Below are 23,929 nucleotides of genomic sequence, written 5' to 3'. Positions count from 1 at the left end.
ACAATTCAAAAAAAGCCTGTAAGTGTTCATATGCAGATAAAAGCAGTTCTACTGGCCCTTAACCAATAATCAGACAAAGCCCAAACAAAAGAAACTACAGCTGCTTCTATTTAATTTTTTCTACTTTCCTTGTCCACAGACAGAAGAGCCATAGGAAGAACCAAGCTGTTCTGTTTCTATAATTCACTTTTTCTTAGCCAAGGTCTGGGAACAGAAGGCAAGAGAAACAGGGAGCAGCTGCCACATGATCCTCTTAATGCCCCCAGCTCACTCCCCATTCTCCTATTGTCTCAGACCCCTTTCTCAACAAACTCGGTCCCAGCTCAAGATGAAGAAAAAAGCAAGGAAAAGCAGACTTCTCCGTGTCAATACTTACCATTACAGAAAACTCTAGGTCACTTCTATCAGGTGATGTAACTAGAAGTTAAATAGGTAAGCTTTACATTCTGCTTTATTTTGAATTCCAATTAATTACTTATAACCGTATAGAACTCCCTACATAATCCCCTTAGACATTACATGTGTTTTTGAAAGAAAAAATACACAATTTCCATCTCTTGAGCCAAACAAAAATCCTGGTCCCACTATTTAAGCCAAGAGATATATAAAATAATGGCTGCCGATGAATAAGTCATCCAATTTCAGATTCCAAGACCCAGAGAATCTAAATATGAGAGCCAAACAGCTCAGTTTCGGCAACACACAATGCTAACTTTTGAGCACAGAAGAGCAGAATGATGGTTAAGAACACCAAACGGCCAAGTTTAAATCTCACCTCTGCCACTTATTAGTTGTGTTATTTAACCTCTCTAAACGTAAGAATGGAGATAATGACAGTATCGACCCCGTGGGGTTGTCAGGGAGACTAGAAGTAACCTGTGTTAGAACACACAATAGGGCCCCAATAAATATTAGCCGTGACTGTAACAATGCATCATGCTTTAAAATATCACATAAAATAAGCATTTTCCAAAGGTTAGGTCATAATGTGAAACTTGAAGGAAACTGCTGCTTCCCAGAGAACCCACACAGAGCTACCATGTACGAAAAGAGCCCCAGGCTCAGGTCAAAATGTTCACATTACCACTTACCCTTACCCCAAGAACAAACTTTCCAAAATGTGTACAAATTATTCTGATTCATCTCACTGAGCTATGACCAGAAAAGAGGGAGTTTCAAACTAGATGGTTGTTCACAGTTAAAGACGCCCCAAGAAATGATGGCTAGCAGTGGTCAAGGCCTGGCACTCACCAGGAGGGAGGGGAGAGCGGCTGGTGACTCCCTCACACCACAGGCAAGACAGAAATGCCTGGCCACCTCTGTGCCTACAGTGTCAACAAAGTCCTGCCCACTCGGCACCAGGGCACCGCCGGGGCCCCAGTATGTTGACCTTCTGGGCACAGTGGAAAACAAAGACTGCAGCGGCATATCCTATTTTATATAAATAAGAGAGCTGAAGCAAAGATTCATTATTAATGTTAGGAGTTACACCTTATTTTCAAAGGAAGCATGGAAATTTGGTAAATGGGCCTAAGAATAACGTGTTAACTACATGCTGCAACCTATCCTTTTTCCCACTGTCAACTGCAAGAGGGGTTGACACTGCCATTGTAGCCACTACAACTAACATTAAACCAGAGTGTATGGAAAGAGTCTTTGGAAGATAGTCTTATTGCTGGTTTTTTGGGGTTATTTTTTTTTTTTTTGTCTTTTTTTTTTTTTGCCTTTTCTAGGGCCGCTCCCTCAGCATATGGAGGTTCCCAGGCTAGGGGTCGAATCGGAGCTGTAGCCGCCGACCTATGCCATAGCCACAGCAACGTGGGATCCAAGCCGCGTCTGTGACCTACGCCACAATCACGGCAACGCCAGATCCTTAACCCACCAAGCAAAGCCAGGGATGGAACCCGCAACCTCATGGTTCCCAGTCAGATTCATTAACCACTGAGCCACGATGGGAACTCCAAAAGATGGTTTTATAACTCAGAAGATACACAGAAAAGGTACAAAGGGACACATTCTCAAAAAATAATGTCACTGCTTAATTTTTGCCAGCAAATCTCTGAATCTGCCAACAATATCACAAATCACACAAGCTGCCCAGACAGGGACACTGAACAAAGGCTCTGGGGAATTTCACCTGGATCCTGCCCTTCCCTAAACTAAGGCAGGGAGAGATCTAGAGAAGAGCTAAAACGCAGTACTCAAGGTGGAAATGCCTCCACTCTTAGCAAAGAAAAGGACTTCGGTGCCTAAATTCTGAGAACTGTCAAAGGAGCAGTGACTTGAGGAGAGACTGGAACACCAACTGTTTGCGAGCCTGAGTCACGTGCTCAGGTAAGAGGCCACTGGTCACCTACTGAGCACCAGATTAGGTCTCGGACTGCCTAAACCTCAACCATGTCTGAATCCATTTCTAAAAACTGAGAATGATCTCCTAATCCAGCCCAAGCACAAAGAAATGCTCTTTTCATAATTGCTAAATGACAAATTACCTCAGGTAAACCTCAAACAAACCAGACTGAAGGCCAAAGCACATACATATTTCAACATTCACATGGTTCTTTTTGCCTCAGCATTTCTTAACCAAGACTGAAATTAATCTATTACCACACTGGTGTCTTAGTTTATGAATAATATATAACAGATGACCGAGAATTTCTAAAGAAAAAAGTCACCTCTAAAAAGAGTAATGCCTTGGACATGTTTTTTTTTTTAATGCAATGCCAGGCTAAATCTCACTCATATCTTCCACAGGGTCAGCAAACAAATAAGATAAAAACCAAGGTTTTAGGAGTTCCCGTCGTGGCGCAGTGGTTAACGAATCCGACTAGGAACCATGAGGTTGTGGGTTCGGTCCCTGCCCTTGCTCAGTGGGTTAAGGATCCGGCGTTGCCGTGAGCTGTGGTGTAGGTTGCAGACGCGGCTCGGATCCTGCGTTGCTGTGGCTCTGGCGTAGGCTGGTGGCTACAGCTCCGATTGGACCCCTAGCCTGGGAACCTCCATATGCCGCCGGAGCGGCCCAAAGAAACAGCAAAGACAAAAAAAAAAAAAGAAAAAAAAAAAAAAAAACAAGGTTTTAGAAAGCAAAGAGTTGTTGATGGAAAGTATCTCTGAATTTTCCTTTTTCAGTGAGATAATTTACTGTCATATTATTTTTATTAAATTCCCAAGATTTATTAGCTGAAAAGGATTCCCAAGGTATCTCATTTTTTAAATTGCTACTATTTAATTAAAAGCAAAATTGAACCTCAATACAATGTACACAGTAAAGCATGTATTATTCTTTGGTCACGAATGAACAGTGCCAACAAAACCTTTTTTCAAGCCAACACTCATTGAGATTTGCAAATCAAGCTTCTTACACTCGCATTTTTAAACACAACATTCAACCGTGGAATTTCATCTTAAAATAAGGTTATTTCAGCCTTACAGCTTCAGCCTGGCCCAACTAATGGCCAGGATAAAAGTGCTGAACCGTACACAGAACATACGAACTAAGAGACAGAAGGTCAAGTTGAGAATACATCACTGAATAAGGAGAGCATATACATGTTTAGGCTTGAAACCATAAAATGCTGGGGCTGGAAGGCCCTGAGAGAGCATCTATCTACTCAATCTGCTTATCATACAGAAGTTAAATGATGTGCCCAAGGCAGTGGCAAAAATTCAGCCAGTGACAAAACCTACAAGCCAGGTATCCTACCTACTAGTCTAATTACTTTCCACAGTACCACTCTGCTCCTTTGAGTACCAAAAGTGTATATTAATGAAATATCTGACAAACAAGACAAACTCATAGGTTTATGATCTGATTTGTGCATGAATACATAAAGCTGTAGAACGACATGCATCAAGCCACTAAGAATTGTGTGGGAAGGTGTCCATTTATTTTGCTTTGTTTTGCTGTTTCTGTTGAGCATGTTGCATTTTTAAGTGAAGAGAATTTCATGACTTTTTAGAAGAGTACCTCTTGATCTGGAAATACTCTTGGGAAGGATGGTAAAGTATTTTTTGGAAGAAGCTACCAAGAAAGTGTATTTCCTTTCCTTTAGCAGGGAGCAACCTCCCCCACCCCCCACCCCCCACCCCCCCACACTGACAGCCACCCCAGCCTCCTATTCAAGGTCCAGTTCAACTTCGTTGCAGAGGAGGTCCAGGCCCTTGGGGGTTCCTCCCTCCTCGGGGTTCCTCCATCACATCCATGCTCGCCGCTCCTCCTAGAAAGCAGCCTCCTGGACAGCAGAGAGCCTGTGACAATCACCTAGCTCCGGGGCTCTGCAAAATCCTTTGCAGCTATTCTATTACAGTTTGCTCCCAGAATTCCAGAGAGAAATGTTCCAGAACCCCTCTTCCCTACACCAACATCTGGACCCACTCAAGAGTTATTCCCGCGTGGAAACAAGGATCCGCAAGGTCTGTGGGAAATGAAATCGTCGCGCCCACCACCTCCTCCGAGGAGCGTCTGCCATCAAGGCCTCCGACCACATTAAACCCACGCTCTCTAAGCGGTACCTGTTTTAAACCTCTGAGCATCATTTGCTACAAGTCCCAGCAAAAGACCGCGGACAAACTTAAACTTAAAATTACGGGATCCCAATGGCTGTAACGTCCGGAGGAGCCCAGCCCTCCTCCCGGCCGGCTCCTCTGGCGGCGCGGGCTTCCCGGCCCTTTTGACGGAGAAACCTGACCTGCAGCCCAGGCACCCCGCCTCGCGGCTGGAGGCGGGGGTCGGAGGGGAAGCCCCCAGCCCCGCGGGGCGAGCCTTCCAGCTCCTCGAGGCACAAAGGGGCACGGCGGGGAGAAACGGCTCCAGACCCCACGTCAGCGGCGGGACCCGGACCCGGATCGGGACCCGCGCCGCCCCGCGCAGCCGCCCCGACGGCCCGAGTGCCCGCGCCCCGCCCCGCCCGCCGGTCAAGCCTCACCGCGGCGTCGCTTCCTTCCATCTCCCATCGCCCGCCGAGCCGCCCGAGCCTCAGGGCCAGACTGCCGGCAGGCGACCGGCGAGCTCTTTGTCGGCCCGGGACGCCGGCGGGCGAGGAGCGCGCTCCCTGGCGGAGGATGCGGCTGGGCTGCGAGGGACAGCGGCGCCTGGGGGCCCCGGGAGGGGCAGGGGGCGGGGCCGGGGAGGAGGAGGGAGGGGAGCGCCGGACCGAGCGGGGGCGAGGGGAGGGGCAGCCCGGGGCGGGGTGGGCGGTGCCGAGGAGGGGGAGGGGCAGGGCGCGGGGGCGGGGAGTGCGGGGGCGGGGCCCCGCGGAACGGGGGCGGGGGCGGGGACGACGGAGGGGCAGGCCCGCTTACTCTTCTCCCACGAGGCTGCCCGTCGCTGGCCTCCAGCGGAAGCCTGCCTGTTGCTTCGTGGTCTCTCTGAGGAAAGTGAGGCGCTTCCGACGGACTTTGCTGTCAAGCGGTGCCGCGTGACGGGAGGCGGGCGGCGTCTCGCGTGGTCCGGGGACTAGCGTCCGACATGCCCACGCGTCCCCTTGGGTCGCGGCAGCCGCGCGGGGAACCTTTAGGGTCCCTGTTGGGTTTTGCTTGCCGGCACTCCCCGACCCTTCCTAGGACCCACCTCCTGGAGGCGGGTCCCGCGCGGGACAGGCCCTCACCGCCACCGCGCACCCAGAATGTGCGGGACGGGGGTGGGTACAGGCGTGAACTGCACTTTGAGTCTGAATTGCACCTCCCTCGTCCCCTCGATAGCTTCCTCCGCTGGCAAAGGAGGGGGGACATAACACCCCAATGAGAGCCCTGGTGCCAGCACCTGGAGCAGAGCCCTGTGGCCCGCTGCATGTGCTTATGGTAGGAGGGTGTCAGGGCTTTAATGTCTGCCCTCTTGGGACCGGTGGGAGATGCCCAAATAAAGGGAAATGACTAACGTGGCCAAGCTTTGAGCCGGGGATTGAGGATCAGTTCCTTAGTGGCACAAAGCCAGCCCACCAGGTCCAGATGCAGCAAAGCACCTGAGTGGCCTGCTTTTGTTTTGCTCCATTCACAACTGTCAGCCAGCCAAATGGCACCCACCAGCAGAACCTAATGAGAGGTGGGTGCATTTATACAAATCCATTCCAATTTCTGAAAATGATCTTGTATTTCCAGTTATGGCTCAGTGGTAAGAAACCCAACTAGTATCCATGAGGATGCCAGTTTGATCCCTGGCCCTGCTCAGTGGGTCAAGGATCTGGTGTTGCAGTGACTGCAGCGTACTTAGGTCGCAGATGCAGCTCTGGATCCGGTATTGCTGAGGCATAAGCCTACAGCTGCAGTTCCAATTTTACCCCTAGCCCAGAAACTTCTTTGTGGCCCTAAAAAGAAAAAAAGCAGAGCAGAGGTTGGGTCAGATGTGTAGATTTTAAAGTACCCCATTACTTGGGCATATTTCTCCTTTATGGATCCTGCCCTCACCCTTGCAGAATTACCCAAAGATAGTCCTAGTCCGTATGTGCCTATTCTCAGTAAACTCCTGCCTTCCTTGAAGTCTGATGATTTGTTGGCAAAAAAAAAATCAGTAATAAAACCAGGTAGGAAAAGTAGTTGTTACCTGAGGCTAGACCACTGGCTTAGTAGCCTTTAATTTGAAAATAAACCAACAGCTCATAAATGGAAAATCAGGATTTGAGCTCAATACCCAGCTACACCCAGACATGACTAGAAGAGGCAGAGTAGACCTGGATTTACATAAGCTTACTAGTTAAGGGACCTGGTAATAGACATCTAATCTGAGTCTCTGTTTCCTCAATTACAGAAAGAGGATAATAGTAGCCTGAAGAATTGTTAGGAGCAGGAAAAGTTAGGTAAAATTCCTGGCCCAAGTAAATGTTTGATGAAGAGGTAACCCAAAAGTTAAGCAACAAAATATTAGAAAAGTGCAAATCAAAACTATAATGAAGCACCACTGCACACCAGTCAGAATAGCCATCATTAATGAGTCTCTGAATAATAAGTGCTGGAGAGGGTATGGGGAAAGGGGAACCATTGTACACTATTGGTGGGAATGTAAATTGGTGAAACCACTATGGAAAATAGTATGGAGTTTCCTCAAAAAAACTAAAAATAGAGTTGCCGTATGATCCTGCAATCCAACTCCTAGGCTTATACCCAGACAAAACTCTAATTTGAAAAGATACATGCACCCATATGTTTATAGCAGCACCATTTACAGCAGCCAGTGAAGCAACCTAAATGTCCATCAACAGAGGAATGGATAAAGAAGATGTGGTACATATATACAATGAAACATTACTCAGCCATAAAAAAAAAGAATGAAATAGGGAGTTCCCTTGTGGCATAGTAGGTTAAGGATACAGCATTATCACTGCAGTGGCTCAGATCACTCTTGTGGCATGGGTTCAACCCCTGGCCCAGGAACTTCCACATGCCACAGGAGCAGCCGAAAAGAATGAAATACTGCCATTCACAGCAACATGGATGGACCTAGAGATTATCAAACTAAGTGAAGTGAGTCAGAAAGAGAGAAACAAACATCATATGTCACTTATATGTGGAATCTAAAATATGGCACAAACAAACCTATCTGTGAAACAGACTCACAGACATGGAGAAAAGAATTGTGGTTGCCAAGGGATTGTGAGTTTGGGGTTGTAGATGCGAACTAGTATAAATAGAATGGATGAGCAATGAGGTCCTACTGTATAGCACGGAGAACTCTATTTAATATCCTGTGATAGACCATAATAGAAAAGAATATTTCAAAAGTTAATTTCTATATAGCAAAATTAACACAACATTGTAAATCAACTACACTTCAATAAAAAGATTTTTAAATTAAGCAATAGAAACTTTCTCATCACAAAGGAAATTTTTACTTTTTTCTCCCTGAATCCAACGTGTTTTAAGATATTACTTACAAAGCTGATCACATCTATTAAATTCATTTTCCCACATTAAATAATCAAAATCATAAATGTTGGAGATTCTGATCAACATAAATTAACCATTGTTGTCACTTCTGAGTTGGTAAACCCCAAAACAAATCAAATAAAGGTTGACATTTTGCCAGCATGTATCTCGTGTGTAAATATTTGAATGGAAATACTGGCTTGTGGAAATATTGGTAATACAGTATGAATTCCCATTTCTTCTACTCTAGCCCCCAGAGATCCCAGACACCCAGCTCAAATGATCACAATTGTGCTCAAGTTCGGTGACAAAACCCACAAACATCCACCTGGCAAAAGGAGGAAGGAGGCAGCAGTTCTGAAAGAGACACAGGCTGATCTATTTATCCAATACCATACCATCCCCCAAGTCCACCCAGGAGCCTAATGTGGAAAGAGAAAGGATAACTTGATGTTAAGTACCAGAGGTCAAGAGAAGAGAGAAGGTGAGACTGGAAGGAGATGAGGAATAAGCCTTGCCAACAAATGAGGGGTTACAGGTACAGAGGCCATAACTGAGAGCTGAATGAGTGACAGGTGGTGGGTGGCAGGGCCCATGATGTGTGGTCTTCAGGCCATTGGAAGGATATGGGATTTCAAATGACTTTGGAAGTTTTTGAGCAGAAGAGTCGTGTAATCTGATTCATGTTTGACCCAGATCACCTTGTACAGGTGTGGGGAACAGAGAGGTGAATTAGGAGGTTGATGCAGCAACCCAAGCAGAGGATGGTAGCAGCAAAGGAGGTGGTGAGGAGTGTTCAGAGTCTGTCGTGTTTTGAAGGTTGAGCTGACAGTATTTGCTGATAGATGGGGAGTGCAGGAGAAAGAGTCAAGGATGACTCCATGGGTTTGTAGAGAGAATCTCTAAAAAGATGGAGTTGGTTAACTGGGCTGGGGAGACTCAGAGAGGAGCAGGACTGGGCTGGGGCGGTCGGCCCATGGTTTGGACGTGCTAGTTACAGGAGCCTTTCAGATGCCTATCAGAAGTGTCTCGAAAACAATTGGGGATCAGAATTCAGAGCAGAGGTTGGTGCTGGAACTATATATTTGGAAGTTAGCAGAGAAATGGTATTTACACCCATGAAATGAATGAGAGCCCCAATGGAGTGAATGGGAAAGAGAAAATAGGAGCATCCGATACAAAGGTAAAAAATTGGGGGCAAGCGGAGTTCCCTTCGTGGCTCAGTGGAAACAAATCTGACTAGCATCCGTGAGTACGCAGGTTGGATCCCTGGCCTTGCTCAGTGGGTTAAGGATCCAGTGTTGTTGTGAGCAGTGGTGTATGTTGCAAAGGCAGCTCAGATTTGGCAGTGCTGTGGCTGTGGCATAGATGGGCAACTGTAGCTCTGATTAGATCCCTAGCCTGGGAACTTCCATGTGCCACAGCTGTGACCCTGAAAAGCAAAAAAAAAAAAAAAAAAAAAAAAAAAAAAAAAAAAAAGAAAGAAAGAAGTTAGGGACTTGGGTAAGAACTTTTGTTCTGACTGTGCCAGTAGTGTAAGGGCCAGGAATCAAACTTGTGCCATAGCAGTGACAATGCTGGATCTCTAACCACTAGGCCACCAGGGAACTCCCCAAATAGATGTTCTTTTTTGTTGTTGTTTTTTAGGGCCTCAGCCTTTTGGATATAGAGGTTCCCAAGCTAGGGGTCGAATCGGAAGTACAGCTGCTAGCCTACAGCACAGCCACAGCAATGCCAGATCTGAGCCACTTCTGCAGCCTACACCGCAGCTCATGGCAACGCTTGATCCTTAACCCACTGAGTGAGGCCAGGGATGGAACCTTCAACCTCATGGTTAATAGTCTGGTTCGTTTCCACTGCACCACAACAGAAGCACCCCAAAGAGATGTTCTTCAATGGGATATTTTCAGGTTATTTGTATGTGAGACTTTTTCCACTCTGAAGTTTTCAACCAGCCATTTCTCTACTCTGCTCTCTCCCTATACCCTGTAATCATCCCTCTCTTTCTACCACAACGTTCTATTATTTTCAAGAAGAATGGAAGAGAGTGTTGTAGACCTATAATTCTAGCAATTTCTCACTTTGTCTCAAACTAATTTTTCATGTCTGACCTAGTTATATCTGTTTACTACTTCTTTACAAAAATAATTACTTCTAGAATTAACTAAAAGATATTTAATTAAGGAGTTTCTGTCACGGCGCAGCAGAAACAAATCCGACTAGGAACCATGAGGTTTCGGGTTCGATCCCTGGCCTCGCTCAGAGGGTTAAGGATCTGGCATTGCCCTGAGCTGTGGTGTAAGTCCCAGACGCGGCTCGGATCTGGCGTTGCTGTGGCTCTGGCATGGGCCTGCAGCTACAGCTCTGATTAGACCCCTAGCCTGGGAACCTCCATAATGCCACGGGTATGGCTCTAAAGAAAAAAAAAAAAAAAAGACATTTAATGAATATATGGCTTTCCATGCTGATAGAATTGTGTGTTAATTAATTTGTAATTAACTTGGTTTTTTGTTTTTTGTGGTTGTTGCAAAAGAAAGGAACTGCCAACCAACAACAGCTTCTTGGAATGGTTACAAGAAAAATCTAATGGAATCAGTATATGTACGAGACCTAGGATGTTGAATAAGTTCCATTCCTGGTGTAAGCAAAACTGTCCTCCGTTAGCGTTTCATTCAGTGGAAGAAGTTCTTCCCTGGCATTAAATGAAAATTTGGTGGACCTACAAATTGTTCATCTCACTCTAAACACAGGATCAATTCAGTAATTAACTATCCAGTCCTGGTTAGCCCAATCTTGACCTAACATCCAATCTTCTTCTCTAAGAAGGTGGGTGACAACCTCTGTTCCTATGCCTCAGTCCTCAGGACCCCCGGGACACCTCTTCCTGCTGAGGCTCTGCAGCCTACCCCGCTGGATAGACCTCAAGAAGATAGACCCCAGGCCAATTGTCTTGCGAGTGGCCCACATCCGATCCACGGAACATGCACAGCAACTCTGGGAGTGCAAGCTAACCCCAACCACACAGCAGAGGACCTCTGGCCCTGCCCCAGACCACATCAGCTCTCTGTTACACTGAGTTCCCCAGAAGAAGCAGTCTCCATTAGCTTTCTGGGGTGTGAGCGAGGCCACCATCCTCAGTGTTTTCCAGGTATGGGGGACAACTTCAGATTTCTCCAACAGATCTCTCTGAAGTCCCTTTACAGGGCTTGGGGTCACAGAATAGGACCTCTCACCTTCCCCTAATGGGGAGTTGAACCAGGCTATAGCTCCTGACTCCATCTGCTCCCAAACTCCTCGTACTCCCTTCTTTTTATAGCTCTGATCTGACTTTGGGGTCCAAGATTGTGCAACAGGATCTCAGGACCATTTCCTTAAAAATCTGTGTAGGGAGTTCCTGTTGTGGCTCAGGGGTAATGAACCTGACTAGTAACCATGAGGATGTAGGTTCGATCCGTGGTCTCGCTCAGGGTTAAGGATCCGCCCTTGCGGTGAACTGCCGTGTAGGTCACCGATGCTAGCCTTGATCCTGAGTTGCTGTGGCTGCTGTGGCATAGGCCTGCAGCTGCGGCTCAGATTCCATCTCTAGCCTGGGAACTTCCACATGCCACAGGTTCCGCGCCTCCCCCCCAAAAAATCTATGCAGGGGATAGTGGTCTGTCTCACATCCACTTTGATGTACTTTCATCGGATGCACTGACACCTCAGTAGAACCTGAGACAGGAGGAGCCCCATCCCGCCTACTATCCTCTTTTATTTCTTGACTCGAAAGAGCACTTTTTTCTCGCTATAAAGACGTGTACACATAGATTTACAAGGACATTTAAGTATATACATTACATATTGTACCTCTGGATATGGCCTTAGTCACCTCCATTGTTGATTCATACGTTCGAACGTGATGATTCTGAAAGATTGCTACCCCAGTGGACAGGAACCACTGAAGAAATCCTACTTTTACACCCAGCCCAATCCACCACAACTGCATTGTGAATATTGAGACACTTCAGATTCTCTATTCCTTTAACTGTCCTGTCCAATTTGATAACTCCTAGCCATATGAAGCCATTGACATGTAAAATAATTAGAATAAATTAAAGCCCAGCTTGTCAGCCCTGCCAGTCATATTTGAAATGGGGTACTGACTGCTGTATTTAGAGTGTGCAGACACAGAACATTTCCATCACCGCAGAGAGTTCTGTTGGACAGCACTGTCTCACGTGGGGTTTAGTGCATGGGAAGCACTAAATAAATGATAAGTGAAAGTTTGGTCCAAAAACATCATATGATCAAAAGCTTCAGCTCACATCTGATGTTGCTGTGGCTGTGATGTAGGCTGGCAGCTGCAGCTCTGATTTGACCCCTAGCCTAGGAACTTCCATATGTCCCAGGTGTGGCCCTAAAAAGAAGAAGATGAGAAAAAAAAAAAAAAGATACCGTATGATCACCCTAGTTTGTTTTGCTGAGAATGTAAAGCTTTTTAGTACAGTACTAAGTACTGACTCAACCATTAGGAACAAAAACTAAGTTACATAGGGTAGGTCCAGCTGTTTTTCTATTTCACACTCGAAAACCTAGCTGCACCTCCTACTCCATTAGAAACCTCTTTACCCTCCAAATAATTACTGAAAATGTTTGGGGAAAAGTCCCTATTTCCCTCAAAAAACAAATCACTTTTTCAGCATTATTCCCACGAAAAGGAATTGTTTCAAAAGCAGAGTTTGTACTGAAGGGGGATTCCAAGTAAAAACTACTTTGCTGAAGAGTTCCCATTGTGGCTCAGAGGTAACAAACCAGGGAGTTCCCATTGTGGCGCAGCGGAAATGAATCCGATTAGGAACCATGCGGTTTCGGGTTGGATACCTGGCCTCACTCAGTGGGGTTAAGGATAGGGCACTGCTGTGAGCTGTGGTGGAGGGTGCAGACGCCTAGGCCCGGATCTGGCATTGTTGTGGCTGTGATGTAGACCTGCAGCTGTAGCTCCGATAGGACCCCTAGCCTGGGAATTTCCACAAGCCAAGGGTGCGGCCCTAAAACGAAAAAAAAAAGCCCTGGAATTCCTAAGAGATAGGAGCAAGAGTCTTTTGTTATGTTAATGAAGTGCCTTTTGGACCTCCGAGGAGGGTAGGGGCTGATTGCCAGGAGAACCAACCTTGTGATTAGAGGGTTAGAAAGTTTAGTCCCACCCCCTTGACCTCTGGGAAGGGGCGAGGGGCTGGTGGTTGAATTGATGCCCATTGCCCATGATTTGATCAACCGTGCCTATGAAATGAAACCTCCTTAAAGATCAAAAAGGACGAGGTTCACCGAGCTTCCAGGTTGGTGAACTCGTGGCACACAATCTTGCCTTTAGTTTCACCTGTGGGATGTGATACTATTTCCAGGTAGATAGTGGCAGATGAACTTGAATTGTAGGACACCCTGCTGGCACTGGGGAATTGCTTAGTGGTGTGGAACAAAACCCACACACATTGGAATTGGTGATAAGAATTGTAACGTGCACAGGTTGGTGCGCTTTGGCAAATGTATAGAGTTCTGTAAATCACCACTACAGTCAAGGTATTGAGGCAGAATACTAACTCAGGTCGTCAGTGTAGGAGCATGGGCTTTGCTGCATTCTTTGATACGGCAATTGGTTAACATTTGTGGCTTAAGGGCTCCAGGGGGTAACATCCCCACAGGGCTTGTTTACTGTAGGGAGTGTACCTATGCCCAGCTGGACATTCATCCCCCTGTGAGTCAGTTTACGGGAAGAAAAGGGCAAAGAGACTATGAGACTTATGGGACATTTCTACCTCTAAGACCCGTATTGGACAAGGACTGATACAGGTAATTGAGGAAGGCCAAAAGGAGAAAAACACATCTTTCTGGACACCACGTTCGTACCCCCCTCCCCCATCTTTAAGGGATAAAAACCCCTATAGCACAATAGAGAGTGGGGAGCTCTTCTCCCTGCTCCCAGCAGCCCTGGGAGCTATTTGCTTTCCTGTAATAAAGATGTTGCTTGCCTGCTGCCTGCGTGTTGGCAGAATTCATGCTTTCAACTGCATGAACAAGAATCCTGATTCCATAACATATTTCTGGCATCCTAAGTATTTCACCCCTTGTCCCACGCCCCTTTGCAGTCAACTCCTCCCTCCAGACCCTGGAAGTTAAGCAACTACTTACCCACTTTTTTTTTTTTTTTAGTCTTTTTAGGGCCGCACCCGAGGCATATGGAAGTTCCCTAGCTAGGGGTGGAATTGGAGCTGCAGCTGCCAGCCTACACCACAGCCACCGCAAAGAGAGATCCGAGCCATGTCTGGGATCTACACCACAGCTCAAGGCAACACTGGATCCTTAACCCACTGAGCGAGACCAGGGATTGAACCTGCATCCTCATGGATACCAGTCAGGTTCGTTAATTGCTGAGCTAAGACAGGAACTCCCCCTACCCAATTTTCTCTTCACTGTAGTTTTCCCTTTTGGAGAATTCCACAGGATGTAATCACGCTGTATGAAACCTTTTATTGTCTGCCTTCTTTCACATAGATTCATGCATGCTTTTATATGGATTTGTAGTTTGTTCCTCTTTATTTTGTTCAGTGTTGTTCCATTGTATGGATATACAATTTATTGATTCACCAGGTTATAGACATTTAGGTTGTGTCTAGTTTGGGGCTATTGCAAAGAAAATGTGAGTATCTATATTCAAGTTTTTGTGTGTACATATGGTTTTTTTTTTTTTTGGATAAATATCCAGAAGTGATATTTCTGGGTCATATGGTTAACGTATGTTTAACTTAATTAAAAAAAAAAAAACTCAAAACATTTTCCAAAGTGCTCATGTTATTTTGCTTTCCCATCTGCAATGTTTGAGTCCCAATATTCTACATTGTTGTCAACATTAGATATTGTCATTTAAAAATTTTATTTTTGCCTTTTGTGAAATGTAGAGTGGTATTTCATTGTATTTTGATTAGCATTTCTTAATGATGAACAGACGAGCATCCTATGTGCTTATTTTCAATTTGTATGTCTTCTTTTGTAAAGTGTCATGTAAATCTTTTGCCCATTTTCTAAAATGGAATCTTATTGTCTTCTTCTTGAGTTGTAAGAATTCTTTATATATCCTAAATCTAAGTTCTGTATCAGATACGTATTTTGTAACTGATTATTTACCAAATGTATTTGTATTTTGTAAATACATATAATTTTCTCCATTTTTGGTTTTTCTTTTCTATCTCTCAAGTGTCTCTGATGAGCAAAAGTTTTTAATTTAAATGAGGCCCAGTCTACCTTTTTTTCTATTATAAGTTTGTGTTTTTGTTTTGTTTTGTTTCGTTTCCTAGGAAATCTTTGTCCAATGTAATGTCACAAAGATTTTCTCCTATTTTTGCTTCTAGAAGTTTTATAATTTTCACTCTGAAGTTTGCATTACAACTTAATTTTTTTAATGGCATGAGTTAAAGGTCAAGTTTCTTTCCTTCCTACCTGGATAGCTAATTGTTCTAACATCATTCTTGAAGCAATTACACTTTTCTCATGTTAATTATCTTGTTGAAATCAATTGAGCATGCATGTGTAAGTCTGTTTTCTAACTCTGTCTTCTAGCTCATTGATCTACGTGTCTGTACTTAACAAAATACGTGGGGTCTTTTTTTTTTTTTTTTTTTTTTGTCTTTTTGCCATTTCTTGGGCCGCTTCAGCGGCATATGGAAGTTCCCGGGCTGGGGGTCTAATCGGAGCTACAGCTGCCAGCCTATGCCAGAGCCACAGCAACGCAGGATCCGAGCTGTGTCTGCGACCTACACAGACAACTCCGGCAACGCCAGAACCTTAACCCACTGAGCAAGGGCAGGGACCGAACCGCAACCTCATGGTTCCTAGTCGGATTCGTTAACCACTGCGCCACGACGGGAACTCTATACGTGGTCTTGATTACTAGCTTGGCAGGAAAGCTTGAGATGGAGCAGTACAAATATTTCAACTTTGTTCTTTCTTTTCAAAAGTGTTTTGGAACACTTTTGGAAATCGACTTGTCATTTTCTTTTAAAATTCCTACCAGGATTTTGATTGGGATTGCACTGAATCTATAGGTCAATTTGCAGAGTTCTGAGAATCACAACAACACTTAGTCTTCTGAAACATGAACATGTGATATACATCATTTATGTAGTCTCTTGATTTCTTTCAGCAAATTTATATGGTTTTCAATGTACATATCAGCACATATTTTATTAAGTTCTATACTGAAGTATTCCATGCTTTTTGATGCTATTGTAAATGTTATTCTTTTCTTAATTATACTTTCAAAATTTTTTATATAAAGAAACAAATTTTATTTTTGTGTGTTTATCTTGAATCCTTGCCAATTTTACTTATTGTGACCTCACTTATTCTGAGAGGTTTTTAACAACTTTCTTATGATTTTCTACATAGGGGATCATGTCATTTGTGAATAAAGACAGTTTTACTTCTTGCCTTATTGCACTGGTGAGAACTTTAGTGCAATACTGGATAGAACCGATAAGAGCAGATAGCCTTGCCTAGTTTCTGATCTTAGAGAGAAAGCATTTGGTCTTTCCATATATATATATATATTTATTTATTTATTTATTTTTTTGTCTTTTTGCCTTTTCTAGGGCCACTCCCACGGCATATGGAGATTCCCAGGCTAGGGGTCTATTCAGAGCCGTAGCCACCAGCCTATACCAGAGCCACAGCAAAGCAGGATCCGAGCCGCGTCTGCAACCTATACCACAGCTCACGGCAATGCTGGATCCTCAACCCACTGAGCAAGGTCAGGGACTGAACCTGCAACCTCATGGTTCCTACTCAGATTCGTTAACCACTGCACCACGGTGGGAATTCCTCGTCTTTCCCTATTAAGTATGATGTTAAACTATAAATTTTTGGGAGATGCCTTTTATCAGATTGAGAAAAGTTCCTTTCTTTCTTTTCTTTCTTTCTTTTTTTTTTGGCTGCAACGTGCAGTGGCTTGATGTGGGATCCTCGGTTCCCAGACCACCAGGGGGTTTTGTCTGTTTGTGGGGTTGTTTTGGGGGTGGATTTTTTTTTTTTTTTTTTTGCTGTTTAGAGTCACACCTGTGGCGTATGGAGGTTCACAAGCTAGGGGTCGACTTGGAGCTACAGCTGCCTACTTACAGAACAGCCACAGCAACACCAGATCCGAGCCATGTCTGAGACCTACACCACAACTCATGGCAACACTGGATCCTTACCCACTGAGTCAGGCCAAGGATTGAACCCTCATCCTAATGGCTACTAGTCAGATTTGTTTCTGCTTCACCACAACAGTAACTCTCCAGATCAGGGTTTAAACCCAGGCCACAGCAGTGAAAAACACCAAACCTAGGCCACCAAGGAGCTTCTGAAAAGTTCCTTTCTGTTCCTGGACCACCAAGGAGCTTCTGAAAAGTTCCTTTCTGTTCCTAGTAGGTTGAGAAATTTCATTTGTTTGTTCATTTGCATTTTATCATGAATGGGTGTTGAATTTTGTCAAACACTTTTTCAGCATCCACTGAGATATTTGCATAATTTTTCATCTTATGCTGTAATTTTGGTGAGTTATGTTGATGGATTTTCAAATGTTAAACCAACTCTACATTCCTGAGGTAAACCTCCTTTGATCAAAATAAATTATTGTATTAGGCTGCTAAAGCAGGCACAACAGAATTCTATAGAGTGTGTGGCTTAAACAACAGAAATTTATGTTCTCTCAGTTCTGGAGGCTGGGAGTCCAAGGCCAAGGTGCCAGCAGAGTTGGTTTCTATGAGACCTCTCTTCCTGGCTTTTGGATGTCACCTTCTGGTGGTGTCCTCCCATGGCCTTTCCTCTGTGCTCACACTCCCAGTACCTCTTCTCTATGAGAATACCAGTCCCATTGAATCAGAGCCTCACCTTGACCTCATTTAACCCTAACCTTCTGCTTAAAGTCTCTACCTCCAGGTAGAATCACACAGAGGGTTAAGGCTCTAACACATGATTTGGGGGAACATAATTCAGTTCATAACAATTATACTTTTATATGTTGCCAGATTCAATTTGCTAATTATTTTTTGCTATTATTGCTTCCATGGTTATGTTTATGGTTTATTTCCTTGTGATGTATCTTTTTATTTTGAAGATTAAAGTAATGCTGGCCTCGTAAAATGAGCTGGGAATTTTACTTATTTATTTTTTTGTCTTTTTAGGGACACACCTACTGCATATGAAAGTTTCCAGGCTATGGGTCGAATCAGAGCTATAGCTGCAGGCCTACACCATAGCCACAGCCATGCAGGATCTGAGCTGCGTCTGTGAGCTACACCACAGCTCATGGCAACGCCAGAGCCTTAACTCATTGAGGGGGGCCAGGGATTGAACCTGAGTCCTCAAGGATAATAGTCTGGTTCATTACTGCTGAACCACAAAGGGAACAAGCTGGAAATTTTTTTCTCCTCTGCTACTTTCTAAAAGTTTGTATAGAATCCATCCATACTATTTCTTCCTATTTCATATTATTTATTTATTTATTTATTGCTTTTTAAGGCCACGCCTCTGGCATATGGAGGTTCCCAGGCGAGGGGTTGAATCGGAGCTGCAGCTGCCAGTCTATGGCACAGCCACAGCAATGAGGGATCAGAACTGTGTCTTCGACATACACCACAGCTCACAGCAACGCCAGATCCTTAACCCACTGAGTGAGTCCAGGGATCAAACTAGCATTCTCATGGATACTAGTTGGGTTCGTTACCACTGAGCCACAAAGGGAACTCCACTATTTCATATAATTTACTTATGATGCCATTTGGACTTGAAGTTTTCTTGTGAGAAGATTTTTCATTACAAATTCAATTTCTGTTAAAAATACATATATAATTATATGTAATAATAACATAAAAATATTTACTTATATGTAATTGTTCAGGTTATCTATTTCTGCTTAAGTGAATGCTGAAGAATTTGTCCTTTTCATCTATGTGGTCAAAGCTGTTTGGATAGGAGTTCCCTAGCGGCCTAGCAGTTGAGGATCTGGTGTTGTCACTACCATGGCGTAGGTTCTATCCCTGGCCTGGGAACTTCCACAAGGCACAGATATGGCCAAAAAAAGACAACAAAATTATTAGAATAAAGTTTTCCTTAGTATTTCCTTGTTATCCTCCAATGTTTCTTTTTTTTTTTTTCCCACTGTACAGCAAGGGGGTCAGGTTATCCTTACATGTATACATTGCAATTACAGTTTTTTACCCCACCCTTTCTTCTGTTGCAACATGAGTATCTAGACATAGTTCTCAATGCTATTCAGCAGGATCTCCTCCTCCAATGTTTCTATGGTCTCACTTTTGTTCTTAAGATTGGTCATTTGTGTAGTGTCTCTATTTCTTCTTCATCAGTTTAGCTAGAGGCTTGTCAATTTTACCAGTCTTCTTAAAGAATCAACTTTCTGTTTCATTGATTGTCTATATTGTTCTTTCTGTTTCCTGATTTATTGATAGCCATGTTCTTATCTTATTTCCACTTTTCTGCTTACCTTGGATTTACTTTGCTTTTCTTTTTCTAGCTTCATAAGCTGGCAACTTAGAAAGAGCTTACACTTAAGGCAATGGCAGAAGAAATAAGGTGGATTATAAGCAAATTCAGACTCTAGAAAAGTAAGAGATGGGACATCCAAGAAAACATATGAAGTCAACGTCAGACAGAGACTATCTCCAGATACTACACATAATCCCCCAAACACACACACAGGCACACACGCACACGTGTGCGCGCGCACACACACACGCACACGCACACGCGCACACGCACACACGCACACGCACACACACACGCTGATCTGCGTGCATGCACAGCCACACACTGAAAAATAATGCACTTTCTTAGTCTCTAACCTTGTACCACTCTTTCATTTCTAACTCACCCAAACAGAAGAACCTCAGCTTGTAACTGTCACAGGCTAGAGGACCACCTTGATGTCTTATGGAAAATGTACCTGGATGAGCTGCTTTCTCACTCCTGTCCCTCTTCTTCAGCTCATTGCTAAAATACAGCTCTTCACCACAGACTATGTGGCAGAAACAACCCTATATTTGCCAGATCCCTTCGGTCTCCTTCTGGGCACAGCAAGGGGCCTGGTGTCCCAGCCCCATCGAGTCTAGGTGGCCGTGTTACTAGTTCTGCTCAGTGGCGTGTCCACTTCCAGGCCTGGCACCTCACATCTCCAGAGCCACATTTTCACCCCTGTTTTCTGAGAGTCGCCAAGGCCTGGAGCAACCAGAACATTCAGCAGCACACATTCTGGGACAGAAGTGAAAAAATGACGTCTATCCTGTTAAACCACTGAAATTTATGGATTTTTCTGTCAGGGCAGAAACATAACTTACATTGACTAGTACCTACCAAGCTACACACAATCAAGTACCAATAGCAAGCCTGTTTCTTTAAAATCTGTAAGGGAAAAGAAGTGTGTTCTGTTGTTCAAAGATATGTGCATCGCATATCCTGAAAACAACTATTAACTGTTTTAGGAGAAAAGACACAGTGGTGGAGTAGTAAGGTAAACATTTAAAGTCATTCTATTATGCCCTGATGAATTGGCCTTTGTTTTTTGGGTTGTTTTGTTTTGTTTTGTTTGTTTTTGCTTTTGCTTTTTAGGGCTAAACCTTGGGCCTATGGAAGTTTCCATTCTAGAGGTAGAAATAAGAGCTGTGGCCATTGGCTTACGCCACAGCCACAGGAACTCAGGATCCAAGCTCCATCTGCAACCTACACTATAGCTCACAGCAATGCCAGATCCTTATCCCACTGAGTGAGGCCAGGGATCGAACCTGTGTCCTCATGGATACTAGCTGGGTTTGTTACTGCTGACCCACAAGGGGAACTCCGGCTTCTGCTTTTTGACACAGTGAAGCTAAGAACAATTTGAAAGAGTACTGAACGCATATGGGGGTGAGGGTGTTCCCCTCCTCCCAGGCAAATGGACTAAAAAGCTCTCCACTAAGGAGATTTAGGATGAAACTTCATTACCAGCAAGTATATTAGACCTATCATAGTGCAGTTGGGTGCTACTTGTGAGGAAAGTGGGTGACATTCAGATGATAGATTTATGTCTGCATGTTAACTAGATAGGGGTGGAAAATAACCATTCAGTTAAGCTGAGCAAGTCTCAGCTTCCTAGGTGGGACCAAGAGGGACATTAGAGATGATCTAACCCAACCTCTTTACTTTATAGATGAGAAAACCTGTTATACTCTTGGCACCAGTGCAAGACACTTGTCTAAGTGCAGTCATCATAATATTTTACTTTAGGCATTCCCATTGTGGCTCAGGGGTAATGAACCCACTAGTATCCATGAAGATATGGGTTCAATCCCTGGCCTTGCTCAGTGGGTTAAGGATATGGCCTTGCTGTGAGATGTGATGTAGGTCACAGATGAGGCTCAGATCTGGAGTTGCTGTGGCTATGGGAGGCTGGCAGCTGCAGCTCCGATTTCACCCCCTAGCCTGGGAACTTCCACATGCTGCAGGTTTGGCCCTAAAAAGACGGAAAAAAAAAAGTGTCATGGGTGGACACATCCGACAACCTGCTCTTTTCTGGAGCAGTCATCACCTTCTAGGGGTGCCCTCCTGACACTCAAGTGTGACTTGGGAAAGAATGCTCAGGCCACTGGACACCTGAGGCAGGAGACCAATGGAGGAAGTCAACCTGGGGCCAGAGAGTGCTATGTGGGATTTCACTCTAGTCATTAGCTTGCCAAATGAGTTACGAATAAAAATGCTTTTGGAGTTCCCATCATGGCACATCAGAAACGAATCCAACCAGGAACCATGTGGTTGTGGGTTCGAGCCCTGGCCTCACTCAATGGGTTAAATATCTGGCATTGCCATGAGCTGTGTTGTAGGTCGAAGAGGCTCGGATCTGGTGTTGCTGTGGCTGTGGTGTAGGCTGGCAGCAACACCTCCAATTAGACCCCTAGCCTGGGAATCTCTATATGCTGTGAGTGCGGCTGTAAAAGGACAAAAGACAAAAATAAATAAATAAATAGTAAAATAAAAAATAAAAATGCTTTTAAGATTTGTAGGGCAATTTTTATTTTAAAACAATCACTTCATTCTCTCGCCCTAACCCCAGACACACACCCACATACATCAGAAATCAGATGTAGTTGTATCTACCCCCTTATGTTTATGTGTAAACATAATATGTAGAAAGAAAATTGAAAGCCCAAGTTGATTTCTTTTGTAATTTAAGCTATAGTAACCCGCTACTGATTTTTTTCAGATAAAGATATTTCCAAAAAAGTATTAGTAATTTGTAGTTGATGGATATTCATCGATAATGTCAGAACGTAGAAATTGCCTCTCCTTTTGTTGTGAATATAAGTGGAATATGAATATTTTATTGTTAAAGAGCTTCTGAAACTTTTAACATTAAAGAGGGCTGTGAGAGGACTGTGTATATATATGTATGACTGGGTCACTTTGCTGTACAGAAGAAATTGACACAACATGGTGAATCAACTATAGTTTAAAAAATTAAACATAGTAAAAAAATTTTAAAAATTGTTATAAGGGAGAGCTACTTCAATGCTCTAAAATTTGTCATTTGGTAAAAATGCCATACACAAAACAACAGGACTTCTCTTCAAATCCATTTTGTTCAGAAAAAAAGACTTTATGTGATTTTTTAAAAGTGATTTAATAGAGATACACTTTGGGGGCATGAGATTGTTTCCTCCTTTAATTTTTTCTCATTTGTGGTTGACTATGGAACGTGCCCATACCGGACATACTTGTTTACACTGCCCGTGGTGTTACAGCACTCTTCCTCAGTGATTCTAGAATAGCAATCAAAAAAAGGGCGACAGTGTGCTTTTCTCTTTTAGAACACATTTTGTTTTTCAAATGTTAATTTCTGTTTCCTCTAAGGAGTAGTGTTTTTATTGCATTTGAAGGATCTAAGTAGATGTAAGGCTTGAAGGTGAGAATCAGGACAGATTTTAAGTTCTTCTTTCTTTCTTTTTCAATTCTTTTACTTTTTTGGCCGCCCCACGGCACAGGGAATTCCTGGGCCAGGGATCAGATCCGAGCCATAGTTGCCACCTACACTGTAACAGCGGCAACATGGGACTCTTAATCCACTGGGCCAGGCCGAGCATCGAAGCCGTGTCCCAGTGCTCCTAAGATGCTGCCAATCCCATTGCACCACGGTAGAAACTCCTCAGGCTCTTCCTTCTTGCTCTCCTTCTCCTTGTCTCCTTTCTTTTCTTGTATTGCTTACGCCCTGCCTGGTACCCTAGCCCTGGTTACCTGCCTAGGATTCACTTTCCACTTCCTTTCCCCTGGGCTCCTCCTCAGCCTCTCTCTAAGGTTCTTGGTCTGTCCTCCTATTCTCAGCCTCTGGGCAAACAGAGTGACTGACAGTCACACTCCCAGGAGTAGCAACCTCCTGAGCAGCTGGGATGGACCTGACACCAGGTCCCACAAACAAGCTTGGAATTGTCTGCATTTCAGCAGCTCTGTGCAGACATTTAGCAACTGGACCTGTGCTGTCACCATACAGTGTTGTTATAGAGAAATAAATAAAAATGAGAAAGAGGTCCACACTGTTTACCTAGACTAATTTGTTGCCTGCTCACTGATGGGGGAGTTCAATGACAAGGCAAAGACAGATACAGATATTTAAGGAAATGTGACAATAGACAGAGAACACTCTGGATACTAGGGGAAATAACTTGTAAGTTTAGAAAGCTAGTGGGAAAGAAATCTCCATTTGAAGAGGACCTTAGGGGTCTGAGAGGAAATGTTGGAAGAGATCAGACAGTTGAAAGCAGTGAGTGCTTTTTCCAGAGTGAAAGCTAGCTCAGAGTGAAGGACGAGCATTTGTTCCATATAATGCTATTTACCAATAATACTATGTCACAAGCATGGTTTCCTCAAGCCTCACGTTATAGCCAGAATCCAGTGTAACAAAGGCTGAAAGATAGGAGTTCCCATCGTGGTTCAGCGGAAACGAATCTGACTAGCATCTATGAGGATGCAGGTTTGATCGATGGCCTTGCTCGGTGGGTTAAGGATCCCCTGTGGCTGTGAG

At 44.1% G+C, this 23,929-nt stretch overlaps 1 protein-coding gene across 4 annotated transcripts in view; it reads right to left on the bottom strand.

Moving 5' to 3' along the window:
* PSD3 (pleckstrin and Sec7 domain containing 3) overlaps positions 1-23,929 on the bottom strand; it is a 621,434-nt gene that overhangs the window by 436,762 nt on the left and 160,743 nt on the right. The window contains exon 1 of one of the 4 annotated variants that reach the window (XM_021077992.1): positions 4,926-5,119. The exons of the other annotated variants lie outside the window; for them this stretch is intronic. Within the exon in view, the coding sequence (XP_020933651.1) occupies positions 4,926-4,946 (21 nt within the window). The 5' untranslated portion in view covers positions 4,947-5,119. Of the gene's footprint in view, positions 1-4,925; positions 5,120-23,929 lie in introns of those variants that run through there. 4 annotated transcript variants of the gene reach the window in all.

The sequence above is a fragment of the Sus scrofa genome, chromosome 17 (genome assembly GCF_000003025.6).
Source record: "Sus scrofa isolate TJ Tabasco breed Duroc chromosome 17, Sscrofa11.1, whole genome shotgun sequence".
Classification (NCBI taxonomy): Eukaryota; Metazoa; Chordata; class Mammalia; order Artiodactyla; family Suidae; genus Sus; species Sus scrofa.
Note: the sequence above shows the minus strand (reverse complement) of the source record. Positions and strands in the feature narration are given on the sequence as shown.